At 41.3% G+C, this 18,289-nt stretch overlaps 1 protein-coding gene across 1 annotated transcript; it reads right to left on the reverse strand.

Annotated features, from left to right (window-relative positions):
• Positions 1-1,463: 1,463 nt before the first annotated feature.
• LOC139474407 (coiled-coil domain-containing protein 174-like) lies at positions 1,464-18,262 on the reverse strand. Its single transcript, XM_071257420.1, has 11 exons — positions 18,112-18,262; positions 17,434-17,532; positions 15,893-15,996; positions 11,906-11,967; positions 11,154-11,328; positions 9,020-9,118; positions 7,365-7,522; positions 5,894-5,988; positions 3,986-4,112; positions 3,141-3,311; positions 1,464-2,581 (listed from the first exon to the last, which is right to left on the reverse strand). Exons 1-11 carry the CDS (start codon positions 18,160-18,162, stop codon positions 1,467-1,469), a joined length of 2,256 nt encoding a protein of 751 aa, XP_071113521.1. The 5' UTR covers positions 18,163-18,262; the 3' UTR covers positions 1,464-1,466.
• Between the last annotated feature and the right edge of the window lie 27 nt (positions 18,263-18,289).

The following is an 18,289-nucleotide window of genomic DNA, read 5'->3' on the forward strand; positions in this document are numbered from 1 at the left end:
GCCGTCATATAGCTGGAATATTGCTGAGTGCGGAGTTAAACAAGAAACCAACCAACCAACCAACACCACAGAGACCACTCTATCTGCTGGTCCATCCATATCAGCATAATCGGTCTGGGATCGAAATAAACGCATGAAGGACACGTATAAAAAATGAACAGTCACTCATACGGACAGGTGTAGATGCCCCAGTGTATATTCTACAAACGCATTTCTTGCGGATACAGATAAAATTGAGTGGGTCATTATCCCACTCAAAGTGCTTTCCAACTATGGAAACTTACGTGTGATAACTTACGTAACATATTTTGTAAGTTTTCCATCAACTTCTATTGTCTAGTGAGGATTAGCCAAAGTAGATGGAACCAGTAGTACATCAACAATACCTCATGATGAGGACATCATACCATACATAGCTCTCTCTCTTGTACCACAGAGGGATGAGAAATGAGAATGAACTTTGAACATAAAGTTTGACCTTTAAAGCCCCAGGTGCCTTTTTTGCAGAAATATGTCACGAAATAATCTGTCAACGATTGAATTCTTTTAGTACTGTTCTCCTTTAACTGGCATCCATCTTGCAAATGTGTTAGCATCTGACTGACAGTCAGGTCAGAGGAGTGTAGATCTTCTATATTCCCTTAGTTCAGGATCCAGGGCCCACTTCCTTTCCACTGAAAATCTCATATGGACCAATGACCGAAACCAAATAAAAAAGTAATATTATTATTATACAGATGTATGTTAAAACTTTACACAGCCTCCCTCCACAATGACCCATTTTGATTTAAATTGGACCCTACTCTTTTAAGAAAACACGGATCCACTAGTGCCAGTGATCAGAAGATGGAACATTTTGTGGGGAATGTGAATATTTAACCTGCAATGAGGTGAAGCTATATTATTAAAACTTTGATATAAGAACTGTTCTTCTGTAAATAAAACACAAATGAAGGCAAATGATATTCTTTCATAAGCCACTGTGAGAGAGTATTTTTTACGCAACAGTTAGCAATATTCAAGCAATATCACAGCAGAAAAATGGGCTTCTAATATTGTACCCATGAGCCTTAACACGACATAAGCCACAAGTCAGAGATGAAGTGTATGATCCTGGGTCTGTTTGGGGGTTTACCATTTGGTAATCACTGATGTCAAGATAGTATGGACATGCTATAACGGGTGAGACTTGGCTGATTGTGTGTCTTCCTACCCGGACGCCTAGGGACATTAAGCATGCTGTCAACCACTGGTTTGCTTGGGTCAGGTTTGATTATTACAGGTCGGAGTGATATACCTGGGATATTGCTGAACCGTGATACTTAATAAAGGAAACAACAACCAGGCTTCTTCTGTCTGAAAAAATCAGACAGAAAACAACGAGGCCTTCATTTAGCAAAACATTCAGGTATTTCATAAATTTTATTCTTTTGACAATAAGTTACAGTTAACTATCAATCACATGTTCACACTTTGTCCTTAATCTGTTTCAAGAAGGCTGCGACTACATCTTCAGTCGACTGTTCACATGACACAGGCTCTGATTCTACCACAGCCTTCTCAGTGACCGTCACAACTGGTTCATGTTTATATATGACAGGTCCACCTCGGAAGTGCGCCTTCTCGCGTGATGCTGTAGCTAGGTCCTCGGTGGCCTGATGCTGGGCTTGTAGGGCGGCCATGAAGCTGCCGGGCTGGTAGGGCTGGGCCAGGACATCAGGAACACCACCGCACACGGTTGGGGCATCACTGTCCTCATTCTGGACTAGACGGGTATCCAGAACCGCTGTCCGGGGTACGAAAATAAGTTTTTCCATCACATCTGCTCCAGAAGTTCCTGAACTGTGGGTGTGAGGTATCGGGTATGAAGACGGTGTTGAAGTGTCTGCTTGCTCCTCTGTCGCATCTGCTGGTGTCGACTCTGGAGGTCCTAATGAGACACCAGGTGGCGAGACCCAGGTATTTGGGGGAGGGACCGAGGTGTTCAGTGGTTGGACTGAGCTGTTTAGGGGCGGGACGTATGAGTTAGGTGGTTGGATAAAGGTGTTCGGGGGTGGAACTGAGGTGTCTGGTAACTGATGACCGACCCCTGCCATGACTGACCCGGACAGGAAACCATCATGACCAGGATACATTGACGAGCTTGGGGGAACTGAAGGACAGGGGCCCCACTGGGGAGGTGGCTGGAACCCCGGGGGAGGTACAGAGAAGTCTACGTGTGGGGCAAGGCCAGGTGGTGCACTTGGGGCCTTAGGAATCATGCTGGTCTTCATAGCATCTTGTCTGTTATCCTCCGATGTACAATCGGTTTTCCTGATGTTAGTTGGTAGAGGTATTGCACTTACATCAACAATCTCTGGTTGAGGTTGATGTTTAGCTTGAATACTTTCTCTGGTTAATACAACAGTTTTGGGTTTTAAGTCTGTGTTGGATATATTGTAGGGTTTCCCGAAGGCAGATTTAGTCTTTGGTGGTTGTCTGACTGGAGGAGAGTCGAAGTACGCAGAAGGTGGCGCGAACTCGTTCAGCCGTTCATCCCGACGCTGTGAGAAGTATCTCTCTTCCTTGAATGCCAGGGTTTCTGACAAAAGAAAATATACGTCAATCATTCAATTTCAGGACTTGTACAAAGACTATGATCAGAAAAGAACTTGTATTTCTAGAATCAACGTGCAGCCTTCACATTAACACTATGATAAGTATAGAACTGGTATATGTCTAAAACTAATGTGCAACACTCGCACAAACACTATGATCAGCATAGAACTGGTATGTCTAAAACCAATGTGCAACACTCGCACAAACACTATGATCAGCATAGAACTGGTATGTCGAAAACTAATGTGCAACACTCACACAAACACTACGATCAGTTTAGAACTGGTGAATGTCTAAAACTAATGTGCAACACTCACACAAACACTACGATCAGTACAGAACTGGTGTATGTCTAAAACCACTCACACAAACACTACGATCAGTACAGAACTGGTGTATGTCTAAAAACAATATGCAACACTCACACAAACACTACGATCAATATAGAACTTGTATATGTCAAAACCAATGTGCAGTACCCACACAAACACTACGATCAGTACAGAACTGGTGAATCTCAAAAAACAATATGCAGCACTCACTTTCCTTGCCCTTGTCCCACTCTCTCTCGGGTGCGTCCTTCTTCCAGCTGTCGTCTCGTTTGAGAGGCTCAACCTCAGGGTTCTCCTGTTTCACCTCCGTCCTCTCTGGTCTACGTCTCTGTCCCGACAGCATCTCCTCCAGCTTGGGACCAATCTCTTCCTCCTCAGTGGCTTCAACAGATTGTTTTAAATATGGATCATTATAGGCATATGTCTCACAGGAATCTGTAACATTAATTTCATAAAACTTTGTAAAATGGAGTGTGCGCTGCAATCTGATTGGTTGATAAATGTTGCTAAATAGGATTGTATCCCAGAAATCTTTTCACTGCATATGAATATTTTTCTTGATCAATACCTTTTCTGTTAATTCCAAGTTGGAAATAATGTGGCTTTCAGATCGGTGAAATAGTGAGTGAGTGAGTGAGTTTTGGTTTTACGCTGCTTTTAGCAATATTCCAGCAATATCACGGCGGGGGACACCAGAAATGGGCTTCACACATTGTACTCATGTCGGGATTCGAACCTGGGTCTTCGGCGTGACGAGCGATCGCTTTAACCACAAGGCTACCTGACCGCCCAGATCAGTGAAATAGATACTGCATTCATGATGTGTTGTTTCATCAATATTTATTACAACTTGAGTTTAGTTTGGTTTGTTGTATAATGCTGCACTCAGCAATATTCCAGCTATATGACGGCGGTCTATAAAAAATCCAATGCTAAACAAGGCTAATGCTCAATCAAACACAACAGTTATTCATTATTAATTTTGTAAAAATTAGATAGGGTCGGCTGTAACATAAAAAAACAAATGGGTCAGGCCTGTTGATTATAAAAGTCACCTGGCTCTTCCGCTAGTGGCGCCCCCTCCTTCAGCCTGCGTCTCTGTTTGACCTTGGCAAGTCGAGCATCCAACATGGCCTTCCTCTTCTCCTTGAGCCTCTCTCGACGACCTCGCTCATCTACCGTCTGCAATACACAACTACCACGTCTATGACAGTATCACACACAATGACATCAGTAGCTAACTACCCACATTGTTACAACTTTCCAAAACTTGCACATGTGTGCATTGTTAAAGCTGATTGGTCAGTTGAAGCGATAGACGCCATGATGTAACATCCACATAATTATTGATTGTTTTGTTTGTTTGTTTAATGTCACACTCAACAATATTCAAGCTATATGACGGCGGTCTGTATGTAATCAAGTCTGGACCAGACAATCCAGTGATTGACAACAGGAGCGTTGATCTAGGCAATTGGGATATGATGACATGTATCAACTAAGTCAGCGAGCCTGACCACCCGATCCTGTTAGTCGCCTCTTATGACAAGCATAGTCGCCTTTTACGGCAAGCATGTGTTGCTGAAGACCTAGTCTAACCCGGATCTTCAAGGGTGCATAATTATTGACATGAGTGTAAGATGTCTACAATTAGTGACTTGGCTGATTATGTTTGTGATTGTTTCTCATGCTATCAACCACTGGTTTTGCAGCCCCTGACTCGATTATTTCCAGACTGGCATGAGTTGGTTTTGATATTGTTGACTCTTGTTCATCAAGATTCACGCAACAACTCACAAATTTTTCAGCAGAAGTCACTCTTGTTAATTGTGTTTGTTCATGTACTAATGGGTGAAGTTGGGTAGCCTAGTGGTCAGTGTGTTTGCTCATCAAGTCAAAGGTCTGATTCAATTCCCTACATGGGTACAATGTGTGAAGCCTATTTCTGGTGTCTGCCGGGATAATGCCGGACAATTGTTGCTTAGCGATGTAAGACTTTACTCACTCACTCGTTTATCTAAATTTAGTTTTGTTTGTTTAATGCACACACAGCAATATGACAATGATGATGGTGATTTGTACATGATCAAATCTGGACCAGACAGTCCAGTGATTAACATCATGAGCATCAAATATGCTGACATTTAATCAACCAAGTTACCAAGCCTGACCACCTGATTCATTTAGTCACCTCTAACGACCAGCATAAGTTACCGGGGACCTAGGCTCTTACCCAGCATCCCAACAAGCGAGAACACACAGAACACACATATTATGATGACAGAGGTAGAGCAGAAAGTTTGGAAAAATACAGGTCATCTTTCAGGATATTCATCTTGGGGCCTGTGCACGATCCAAGACAGATCCTCATCACTATATGGCTGAAATAATGGTGATGCGATGTTAAAATTCAACTTGCTCACTCACCAAGGTATGCCAATGATTGATAGCATGAGCATTAATCTTCTTTATCAGGGACTGATAACACACAACCAGCAAGGTCACGCATTGTCTGTTTTTACTACAAGCATGGGCTGCTGAGGTGGCGAGGTAAAATGGGCTTAACATGACATTCAAGATTATAACACTCATATAGTGACTGTGTGTGTGCATGTGCGCGTGCGTGCGAGGGGCTGTGTGGGGCAGCTTGTACTGGTCAGACTGATGACGGTTTAATAGTGTAAGCCCACTGAGATACCATGTCACAGTTGTACAGGATAACTGACTGCCACAGTATACTGACTCCGAGCCAACCAGTCCTTGTTTTAGCCCCTTAATGCCAAGCGCCAGGCAGGGTAACAACAAGTACCATCTTTTACGTCTCTTGGTAGGAGCAGACTGGGGATCAAACCCCAACCTTCTGCTCACCAGGCAGAGGCTCTATCCACCAGACCACGGAGGTAGTCTTTGGAACTGAAAACTGCCTCCAGTGCTTATTTTCTCACTTAAGCTACTTTACCGACCTGATCCCTCAGCTTGTTCAGTGTGTCCATCTGTTCCTGACGTTTGTCAGTGTCCTTGTCAAACTGGTAGAATCCAACTCCATGAGTTCGGATCTCTACAACAAACAAAAAGCTGCAATTAGAAATTCACTACCTGAAGCCCTCAAGGCCTGATTGGAATACAATAAACTTAAGGCTGATCTGCAGGAACTGGTCTTCAAGCACCATAAAAAAATGTCTTGGATACTTAAGTTTCCTTTGAGCAGTATCTATTTCAGCATGTCAGCTTAATGAGGAAGGAAAATCCAAGCTTAATACTGTGAAGGAAAATCCTTAAGCCATGCAGGTCAATGACGTTTAGCCCCCACAGGCAATGACATGGTGCTGTAAAACTAGAGATCATAATGTGGGCAAAACTGGGTTTTGATGTTTGTTTGTTGTTTAACACCGTACTCAGCAATATTCCAGCTATATGATGGCGGTCAGTAAATAATCGCGTCTGGACCAAACAATCCAGCGATAGACATAATGAGCATCGATCCCGATAATTGTGATACGATGACATGCGTCAACCAAGTCAGCGAGCCTGACCACCCGATCCTGTTTGTCGCCTCCTATGACAAGCATTGGTTGGTTGGTTGGTTTGTTTGTTGTTTAACGCCGCACTCAGCAATATTCCACCTATATGACGGCGGTCTGTAAATAATCGAGTCTGGACCAGACAATTCAGTGATTAATATCATGAGCATCGATCCACGCAATTGGGATCGATATCGATGACATGCATCAACCAAGTCAGCGAGCCGGACCACCCGATCCCATTTGTCGCCTCCTACGACAAGCATAGTCGCCTCCTACCACAAGCATAGTCGCCTTTTACGGCAAGCATGGGTTCCTGAAGACCTATCTAACCCGGATCTTCACGGGTCCTGGGATTTGAACCCGATGCCATAGACTTGTGGTAAAGGTGTGGTCAAGGGACATGGTAGGGGGCTGACAAATCAAGAATCTTAATCAGGATGAATCTGACATGCCAACCCAAGATCCAAGGATTCCGCCATGTCTAAGGGACGCAACTCTGCACAGCCTTTTGGGTACGATTGGAACACCCAAACCTGAATCCAGCACATCTCTCTTTATGTGCAGCCATGTAATGCATCAGACAACAAATACCGTATTCGACGTAATAAACACCCAGGGCGCTCTCAAAATTAGAAATAGGGGCTCTTATTAGAATATTATTTGGTGAAAAGCTGACAGCCTGAAATGTTTACATACGACAGGTACATTTTCCAGAATTCAATTGCCCATAATTAAGGATGCACATAACACACGAGTGCATATTATACATGAATAAATAAGTCTTGTGTACATTGATCAATCGGAAGGGGTGCTGATTGGGATTGTTCACTAGCCAATATATTAGCAAATATCGCATGTGGGCACTTATTACATCGAATACGGTAGAATGTATACTTTGCTGACAACTCACCATCAAACTGGACATTAGAGTAGTGTATGTTGGACTGCTGGAGGGCCTCCTGCTCTTCCTTCTCCCACTTCTGTCTCAGCAGCTCACGATGCATGTCGCTGGACATCAAGGACGGTGTGTCCTCATCCTCAGGGGGAGGAGGTCGACTTGAGTCCTCCCTACAAAGTATCAAGGTGCACAGTAAACCAGCACTGGTCAAAACAACAACATAGTTTTCTATGTCTATTTCAACAGCAGTTACTAGCCAATAATACATACAAAACCACATTCTGAGGAACAGGGTTTTGAGACATGTCACCTCATCGTTATAGCATGTTATGAGGACAAATGCACAAATAGCAGCAACACTGCAGCAACAATGCAGCACAAAGCAAGACACCCCACTTCAGATTTCATTCATGGTTTCAGCAACAGGGATTTTGTTTAACAGACATCTTGCTTCCCACCCTTCTCAGAATAATAAATTGTGGGTCCCTTATCATGCTTATTTGCAGGATAAAGCATATCCGAGGGGCCTTAAGATATGCATCCTGCATCCACAGGATAAAGCCGAAGGTTTGTCAGCTCTGAGGTTTCATCCCAAGGATAGGTTTTAAATATCTAAAACCCCTGGTATATTGTATAAAATACCTGGTATATTATACCACATTACAACCTGGAGTATCCTATAAAATCCCTGGTATATTGCATAAAATCCCTGGTATATTATATAAAATCCCTGGTATATAGTATAAAATCCCTTGTATATTACATAAAATCCCTGGTATATTGTATAAAATCCCTGGTATATTATATAAAATCCCTGATATTTTGCATAAAATCCCTGGTATATTGCATAAAATCCCTGGTTTATTGCATAAAATCCCTGGGGTAATATACCACATCAAAACCTGGAGTATCCTATAAAATCCCTGGTATATTGTATAAAATCCCTGGTATATTGTATAAAATCCCTGGCATATTATATAAAATCCCTGGTGTATTGTATAAAATCCCTGGTATATTGTATAAAATCCTTGGGACATTACAACATCCCTGTTTATGAGATTTAACCTGACTGGAGAACAATAGGATGACGTCACTGGAGGTTGATAAAAGCTAATGAATTGGTTTTGTGAATTTTTATGTTTGTAGCAGTTACATTTGCCAGCTGTGTTTGGTAACATGGCCAGGAAGTAGGTCTGGGACGAGTCCTAATTTACCATGTTCACTAGATGGGTACGCGAGCCCCAATTACCTGACCCTACCGGGTACCCACTGTAGGTCTCAAGAGATAAGTACAAAATGTTCAATTGGAAATTGTTTTACCAGAGGCCTGGCAAACATTCTTTTGATATTGTATAAATCGATCTGATTGTGCACACACTGAAGTTGACTAAAGCTTTGTCTTCACTCAAACATTTAAAAGTCGGAAGGAATGTGCACATAGTCAGAGAGATATGTGAACATTAGCGACTTTTACTAGTGTCATCATGGAGTTTTATTGTTATTGTCATTTAACCATACATCATATCATATGACTAACCACGGGTCCGGGGAGTCCTGTGGGTACCCGGGTCCTACTCAGGGCCCCCCTGACCAGAGTATCCGCGCTACCCATCCCAGCCCTACCAGGAAGGTACGACCATTGCTATGACACTTCTTGTGTCACTTACCCTCTGACTTTAGCCATGTCCTTGTCCTGTTGGATCAACTGTGGCAAGTCTTTCTTCATACAGCGCCGAGATCTGCCCAAAGAGTCTGTGTAATCCACCCTAGCGAAGGGAGGCAAGATTTCAGTATATTTTCATGCACGTTACACAATTCTCTATTATCCAGTGTATTATATCTTCATTTCTGATCTGATAAAAAACATCATCAAAATATCAAAATACGCACACTCATGAGCTCAACAACCAATCAAAATGGCCAATCTCATTAAAATCAGATCCTAGTTCTCGCTACCGCTAAACAAAGATCTGAAGTCATCCCATTAGGGGTCACGTCAGAACGACCTTTCATCCGACCAATCAGTGCATCGCTTACCAGATTATGAAAGTGACTGTCTGAATGTGATTTCTAATCATGCAATCTCGAAAACTTTAACATGGGGTATTCCGAACGATAGTTACGGGTTTAACGACTGAATCCTTACATTCTAGACCATCTATTTGTCATTCCAGAATGATTTTTTGTTCAGGTTTCAAATTTGTAATTGAGAATTTGTCAACATATGTTTCGAAGCGTAGTCGCCAATTTGAAAGAGAAAGTTGGTTTCTGCTTGGTCATTCCATTGGTCGGTCAAAGTTCGCGTCAAGTCAGTCAGACGCAACCCGTAATTGGATGTCCTCAGATCTTTGTTTAGCGGTAGCGAGAACTAAGGTATGATTTTAATAAGATTGTCAAAATGGCTGTCTGAATGTGAGATTGGCACAGTTCTAATTTCAAAATTGAGCCCTCCATACATTTACTCGACTGGTAAAAATGATCGTTCTGCTTGAAAAAAAATGTTTTCCTGAATATTAAGACAGGGCAGTCCCCATGACTCAAAACTCCGGGTATTAACAAGATAGAAATGGAGATATATCCCACTGAAGAAAATGATCATGATGTTAGACATGTCTTCCTATACTTTAGCAATCTGGAGTTTTACAATCAGATCTTGTCTCCCCTCTGTCATTTGGCCATATCATATTGTGACACTACAAGTATTGAAGTTGGTCAACATGCATAGAGTAGAGACAATTCTGCCTTTGTAGCTCTGGTAACTGTATCAGTGTGCTGCTCTCTATGAATGATTTTAATATTGACTACACAGATGTAGAGACAAGTCAATATCAGTAACTTTTTCATGGAGCAACGCAGAGATACATCAGCCATTATTTGGCAAATAACATAACATGATTAAAGCAGCCATGAATAAATTACAAGTGAATCCCTGGCATTTGATTGGCTAACCAGGCATGTTTTTTTGCGTTTATGTTTTCAGAGCCGACTACTGTTTGCTGATTGGCTGATAATAGTTAGGGTGGGGCTTGTGTTGCATTATTTGCTTAAAGGGCAAGTTCACACGGAAATGAACCTTTTTTTCTTGTACTTTTTCCACATTAAAAGTGTTAACATAGAAGTGTCATAGACAAAAATATAAAAACATCATATTTAATTAACATATTTTTTGCACTAAAACGATTTATATTTTTCACATTTACCAAGTGTTCTATTTCCATAACAAAAACACCATGGCTTATGTCCCTTGCAATATGACGTCATTGGTGCCAATTGATAAACATTATGACGTCATCATGCTTTGTTAGAGCCGCTTCACGTGGTGTAGGTATAGTTTTGTGATTCTAGCATCTCAGATGCCAGCCAGAATTGTGTTATGCTGAGTCACCACTGCGCCGAAGTGTGTCGTAGACCATGTTGTTTTACCGCAAACTGGTCCTTGATATCTTTTGCGTTGAGAATAGACAGGGACCCAGTTGAATTGGCACCAATTACGTCATAATCTAAGGGGGATAACTCAGGCCTATTTTGCTCGTAAAACGAAGGCCTCATAACGGCATATCACTTTCGTACTATTGTGAGCTTCCTACTTTCACTGTGAAAAAAATGAGTGTATATTTTCAAACACAGATACTAACTAATTCTAAAATTGCGTTTTGTTTAGAAAAAGAAAGAAAGTGATTTTTGCGTGTACACTTCCCCTTTAACAATGTCCCTTATTTCGTATTGTTGTCTACATATCCTTGGGTTATGGTTAAATAAGCATTCTGTGAAGTTATCATGGCGGGTCCCTAAACTTCTTACCACTCCTCCTGAGGATCGGATGGTGGAGGAACAGTCTCGGAAAGCATCTCTTCCTCATCCTGGTTGTCTGCAGGGAGTTGTCTCCCCTGGCTATACTCCCTGTCTCTGGCCTCCACAATATTGTCAATAACTTTCTTCTGGAAATCAACAAGGAACACTCCACTGCCATCTTCCTCTGAAATACATCAAAGCAATGTTATTCTGCTTTGGTGCAGTGCTTGAAATAGTTCTAAAACCCAGCAAGACAGTCAGGCAGGTGCCCCACAGATATTGCCTGCCCTTCTTCAAAGTATCCTGCCCGCCTTCAGGCATTATAAGTACTGAAAAATTTTGTCTTGATTCAGTTGAAATTATGCAAACAATTACTTGAGAATGTACAAGAAGTTATGAAAAAAATGAATTCGTAAGTTGTCTTAAAATTATCTGCCAAACGGTCTGTCAGGTGGAGAAAAATTTCATGCACCCCAACAGGAAAGTTACCAGCCACGGGCAGGTGGGCAGGCAGTTAATTTGTAAACTGTTTTGAAGTAACAAATGTTATATTTGGGATAACACTTTCTGGCAGTGTGGGTTTGAATCCCGGACGGGACTCAACCCAAAACGTACGAGAATCTGTACTTTACTCAGAAAGTGTTATCCCAAATATAACATTTGTTACATTTGACCACTTTCTAAATTGGCATTGTGTGTTTTGGTGATTAAAATACTATACCTATTTGAAGCAATGAAGTATTGGGTTATAAAATACTTACCAGGAATTTCAGAACTGGAAGAGATCTTGTCATACAACTTGGCCTTGGCTTCTAAAGCTCTTCTGTTAAATGACAGAACAAGACAGGTGAATGTAACATACTGTTTAACGCAGGTACACAACATTAACGTGTGACTGGGGACCAAGCTATGAATGGAAATGACCTAGGACCACAAACAACAAATCCAACACTACAATGATCACCTGACATCTTCCCTTGGCAATGGAGTTAACTGATGAATCCAACACTACAATGAGCACCTGACATCTTCACTTGGCAAGGGAGTTAACGGACAAATCAAACACTGAAATGATCACCTGACATCTTCCCTATGCAAGGGAGTTAACTGATGAATCCAACACTACAATGATCACCTGACATCTTCCCTATGCAAGGGAGCTAACTGATGAATCCACCACTACAATGATCACCTGACATCTTCCCTATGCAAGGGAGTTAACTGATGAATCCAACACTACAATGATCACCTGACATCTTCCCTATGCAAGGGAGTTAACTGATGAATCCAACACTACAATGATCACCTGACATCTTCCCTATGCAAGGGAGTTAACTGATGAATCCACCACTACAATGATCACCTGACATCTTCCCTATGCAAGGGAGCTAACTGATGAATCCACCACTACAATGATCACCTGACATCTTCCCTATGCAAGGGAGTTAACTGATGAATCCAACACTACAATGATCACCTGACATCTTCCCTATGCAAGGGAGTTAACTGATGAATCCAACACTACAATGAGCACCTGACATCTTCCCTATGCAAGGGAGTTAACTGATGAATCCAACACTACAATGATCTCCTGACATCTTCCCTATGCAAGGGAGTTAACTGATGAATCCAACACTACAATGATCTCCTGACATCTTCCCTATGCAAGGGAGTTAACAGATGAATCCAACACTACAATGATCACCTGACATCTTCCCTATGCAAGGGAGTTAACTGATGAATCCAACACTACAATGATCTCCTGACATTTTCCCTATGCACGGGACTTAACTGATGAATCCAACACTACAATGATCACCTGACATCTTCCCTATGCAAGGGAGTTAACTGATGAATCCAACACTACAATGAGCACCTGACATCTTCCCTATGCAAGGGAGTTAACTGATGAATCCAACACTACAATGATCACCTGACATCTTCCCTATGCAAGGGAGTTAACTGATGAATCCAACACTACAATGATCACCTGACATCTTCCCTAAGCAAGGGAGTTAACTGATGAATCTAACACTACAATGATCACCTGACATCTTCCCTATGCAAGGGAGCTAACTGATGAATCCACCACTACAATGATCACCTGACATCTTCCCTATGCAAGGGAGTTAACTGATGAATCCAACACTACAATGAGCACCTGACATCTTCCCTATGCAAGGGAGTTAACTGATGAATCCAACACTACAATGAGCACCTGACATCTTCCCTATGCAAGGGAGTTAACTGATGAATCCAACACTACAATGATCTCCTGACATCTTCCCTATGCAAGGGAGTTAACTGATGAATCCAACACTACAATGATCTCCTGACATCTTCCCTATGCAAGGGAGTTAACTGATGAATCCAACATGACAATGATCACCTGACATCTTCCCTATGCAAGGGAGTTAACTGTTGAATCCAACACTACAATGATCTCCTGACATCTTCCCTATGCACGGGACTTAACTGATGAATCCAACACTACAATGATCACCTGACATCTTCCCTATGCAAGGGAGTTAACTGATGAATCCAACACTACAATGAGCACCTGACATCTTCCCTATGCAAGGGAGTTAACTGATGAATCCAACACTACAATGAGCACCTGACATCTTCCCTATGCAAGGGAGTTAACAGATGAATCCAACAGTACAATGAGCACCTGACATCTTCCCTATGCAAGGGAGTTAACTGATGAATCCAACAATACAATGAGCACCTGACATCTTCCCTATGCAAGGGAGTTAACTGATGTATCCAACACTACAATGATCTCCTGACATCTTCCCTATGCAAGGGAGTTAACTGATGAATCCAACACTACAATGATCTCCTGACATCTTCCCTATGCAAGGGAGTTAACTGATGAATCCAACACTACAATGATCACCTGACATCTTCCCTATGCAAGGGAGTTAACTGATGAATCCAAAACTACAATGATCTCCTGACATCTTCCCTATGCACGGGACTTAACTGATGAATCCAACACTACAATGATCACCTGACATCTTCCCTATGCAAGGGAGTTAACTGATGAATCCAACACTACAATGATCACCTGACATCTTCCCTATGCAAGGGAGTTAACTGATGAATCCAACACTACAATGATCACCTGACATCTTCCCTATGCAAGGGAGTTAACTGATGAATCCAACACTACAATGAGCACCTGACATCTTCCCTATGCAAGGGAGCTAACTGATGAATCCAACAATACAATGAGCACCTGACATCTTCCCTATGCAAGGGAGTTAACTGATGTATCCAACACTACAATGATCTCCTGACATCTTCCCTATGCAAGGGAGTTAACTGATGAATCCAACACTACAATGATCACCTGACATCTTCCCTATGCAAGAGAGTCAACGGACAAGACCAACACTGCAATGACCACATGACATCTTCCCTAGGCAAGGGAGTTAACAGAAAAGTCCAACACTACAATGATCACCTGACATCTTCCCTAGGCAAGATAGTTAACAGATGAATCCAACACTACAATGACACCCTGCCATCCCTCAAAGGCAAGATAGTTAACAGAAAAGTCCAACACTACAATGACCACCTGACACCTTTCCAAGGCAAGATAGTTAACAGAAAAATCCAACACTACAATGATCACCTGACATCTTCCCTTGGCAAGGGAGTTAACAGACAATAAAAGTACAGTTTCCACCCTTGTGGAACTAGGCTGGAATTTTGTGGCTTGATCGTAGCGCTACCAGAGGCTATTACGAGTTATGTCCCTTATAATGTCCCTTCAACTGATTCCATCTTACATATCACTTGCATTTTATTTGATCGATAATCAAGATCTTTATTGTAAAAAAACAACAAGGTCGACCGAAATCTGTATGAGTCACCATGTTAATGAACCTGCTTTTTATTATTTTTAGCCATTTTGACTGGTCTATGCAAAGAAATATAACTCCATAAATCCAGCCTAGTCTGGCAAGGCTGGAAACTGGACTTATTAGTCGGTTTTACTCCCTGGATCAGCTTGGAGGTATGTTGACTGCTAATTATGGTAGTATCCCAGACAGCGTGACTAGTACTGCATTACAATAATGAACGACAGTAGAATAACCAGTAACTGGGTGATTGATTTTTTGTATTTTTGTTAACGCCACACTCTGCAATATTCCAGCTATATGATGGCGGTCTGTTAATAAACAAGTCTGGACCAGGCAATCCAATGACTGACATCATGAGCATCGATCCACACCACAGCTATGGTTTCATCCTAAGAAGCAACATGCATGCCAAAGTACAGCTTCCTCGGTCCAACAATTTCTGAGAAAAAGAAGCTCACAGAGCCAAATATGCATTTTGAAAATTTATGAACATGTTCAAAACACAAAGGTGAATTCAACTTCAAAATTTTATACACAGCAAAAAATGTATACATCATGTACATGTCTTCCACTACAAGACAAACATATAAGAAATTCCATTACATTTTGAACAAAAATTAATGAACAATGGCCATAAATTGTTTTTTTTAATGTGGCTGCTGTAAGGACTTTTCAATATTTTACCAATATTACAAAAAACAGTAAAATTTAATTTTTGTTAATGAGTTTTCTATGAACATTTTTTGTAATCATTTGCGATTAAAAATTGACTCATAGAAGTTTTTTCAGTTGTTTTATGTTACTAAAACACTGTACCTTATCACGAGCCCCCGTACATGTTTTCAGAAGAACTACACGTGTTCATGACCTCACCTTGACCTGACGAGCACATCCTCCTCCTCCACCTTCTCCTCCAGGTCCCGCTGTGCCCGCTCCAACACGCCCTTGTTCTTCCGACTGAACAGGTCAGGTGTTGTCTGGGGACAAGTGAACCACACCCTTAAGATGACCATGTTGAACTACACATGTTGGCCACACCCTTAAGATGGCTATGTTGAACTGCACATGTTGGCCACACCTTTAAGATGACCATGTTGAACTACATATGTTGGCCACACCCTTAAGATGGCCATGTTGAACTGCACATGTTTGCCACACCCTTAAGATGGCTATGTTAAACTACACATGTTGGCCACACCTTTTTGTGTTTTTTTCTGGATATCTAGATAAAATTTGAGCCTATTACATAAACATGTTACTCCTCATATATTTACACTTTAGAACATGGTGGCACAGTGTCATCTGTTCTGTGGAAATGTATATGAATCTCGCAATTTCTATCTAAATATTTGCATGTTTGACCCAACATGCTCAATAAAGCAAAGCTTTCTGTGTTTATTGTAGACAAAATAGACAAATTTATATCTGATGTTAGTGATATTTGTCATATATTAGTTGCATATGTATTTCAGCCAGTAAACACACAAAGACATTCCTCAACAAATAAATATTGATAAATCAATATTAACATGCATGAAATACTCATTTCCCCCACCAATATGACATGTTTGGTTGTGTACGGTTTTCGAGATCTGCTCTGAAAACGGGCTCTACTGCCATTTTCAGTCTAAAGTCGTTGCCATGGAAACTCGAAAAATAAAACTTTGTAAAATCCCAAACTATCAAAAGGCACCAGTTTACCATTAGACCTATCTATGCCAACTTTGGTTAAGATATTTCTCATTGATTGTTTGATAGGCATGCATTACTTAGAAGTTGACGGATGACAAAGTAGACACAATTTATGGATAACAACTTCCTTAATTACTGAAAAGGAGACGTTTCGGTATAGATCATTATACTGTTGTCAAGCAAGGCTTATACCGTTATCAGCCTTGCTTGACAACAGTATGAGGGTCTATACTGAAATGTCGCCTTTACAGTAATTAAAGAAGATGTTATCAATAAATTGTGTCTACTGTGATATCTCTTATCATTTTTTAGTTCTGCCCTGGAAACGAAATGTGACGGACGGACCGATTGAATTCCTATATCCCCCTTCCACTTCGTCACAGGGGAATATAACCATCGATTGCTGATCTTTTTAGCCAGCCCCAGTTTACAAACATGATAAAATCAGTTCTTTTCACTCATCTTAGAATTCATCTTATGGAGTTTATCATGCCACAATTCCCAAACTTAAACGTGTTAGATATAGAAGGCTAGTTATCAGTTACTTGAACATGTCTGATAACTTTCAGACCAATATGTCAAAGTTTTCGGTAACTATACAATCTGACATTTACTGTGGGCCAAAAATTGCTCTTATCCTAGCCGTCATTGAAGGACTTCTTCTGATAAATATAGTATGTAATTAACAGTGCTCTACTGTATTGACATCAATTTCAGCTTACCTTTTCCTGTGTTCTTCCTTTGATTCGCGTTCCTGTTGTATTCTTCAACTGTTTGAACTCTTCCTGCTTCCGGTACAGCTCAGCTTTCAAATCTATCAGCTGTCAAACAAAATACTAGCAGTATTAATACTAGAATCAATGACCAAGGCTCTCACAACCTACATCTTACATATAAGATCTGATATGATTTAAACACATTTTTATTTTATTTGTTTGTTGTTTTTACGCCGCACTCAGCAGTATTCCAGCTATATGACGGCGGTTTGTAAACAATCGAGTCTGGACCAGACAATCCAGTGATAAATATCATGCGCATCGATCCACGCAATTGGGATCAATGACATGCATCAACCAAGTCAGCGAGTCTGACCATCCGATCCCGTTAGTCGCCTCTTACAAGCAAAGTCGCCTTTTACGGCAAGCATTGGTTGCTGAAGACCTATTTTACCCCGGATCTTCACGGGTCAAAGCATACCTAACCATAAGGACGGTAAGGGGAGTTTGACTGGCAAGGTGTGCCCAACCCCAAGAATCTTGAATGGGTGTATGCCCCGGGTGTGTGATCGGAAAGGGTTACTTATCTTAACCTCGGTCCGCGCTCGGTAAACTGCAGTCTTGCGTTATGATGTTTACAATGTGCGCGAAAACTGAGTGTCTACGGAATATGGAAAGACTTACAGCGGAAGAATTCATGTTTGGCTTGGGCGCTTTTTCCATTTCGTCAGGCATGCGTTGTTACTCAACACGTGTCATCTGTACCACTGTCACACAGGTTAAAATTTTAATCAAATCACGTCAACATTGTGTACTCATAAAGTCGCAAAATGATAGCAACTTCAAAAAGGAAGTAACAAAT

This window comes from Haliotis cracherodii, unplaced genomic scaffold, assembly GCF_022045235.1.
Source record: "Haliotis cracherodii isolate W230 unplaced genomic scaffold, xgHalCrac1.p SCAF_3, whole genome shotgun sequence".
NCBI lineage: Eukaryota > Metazoa > Mollusca > Gastropoda > Lepetellida > Haliotidae > Haliotis > Haliotis cracherodii.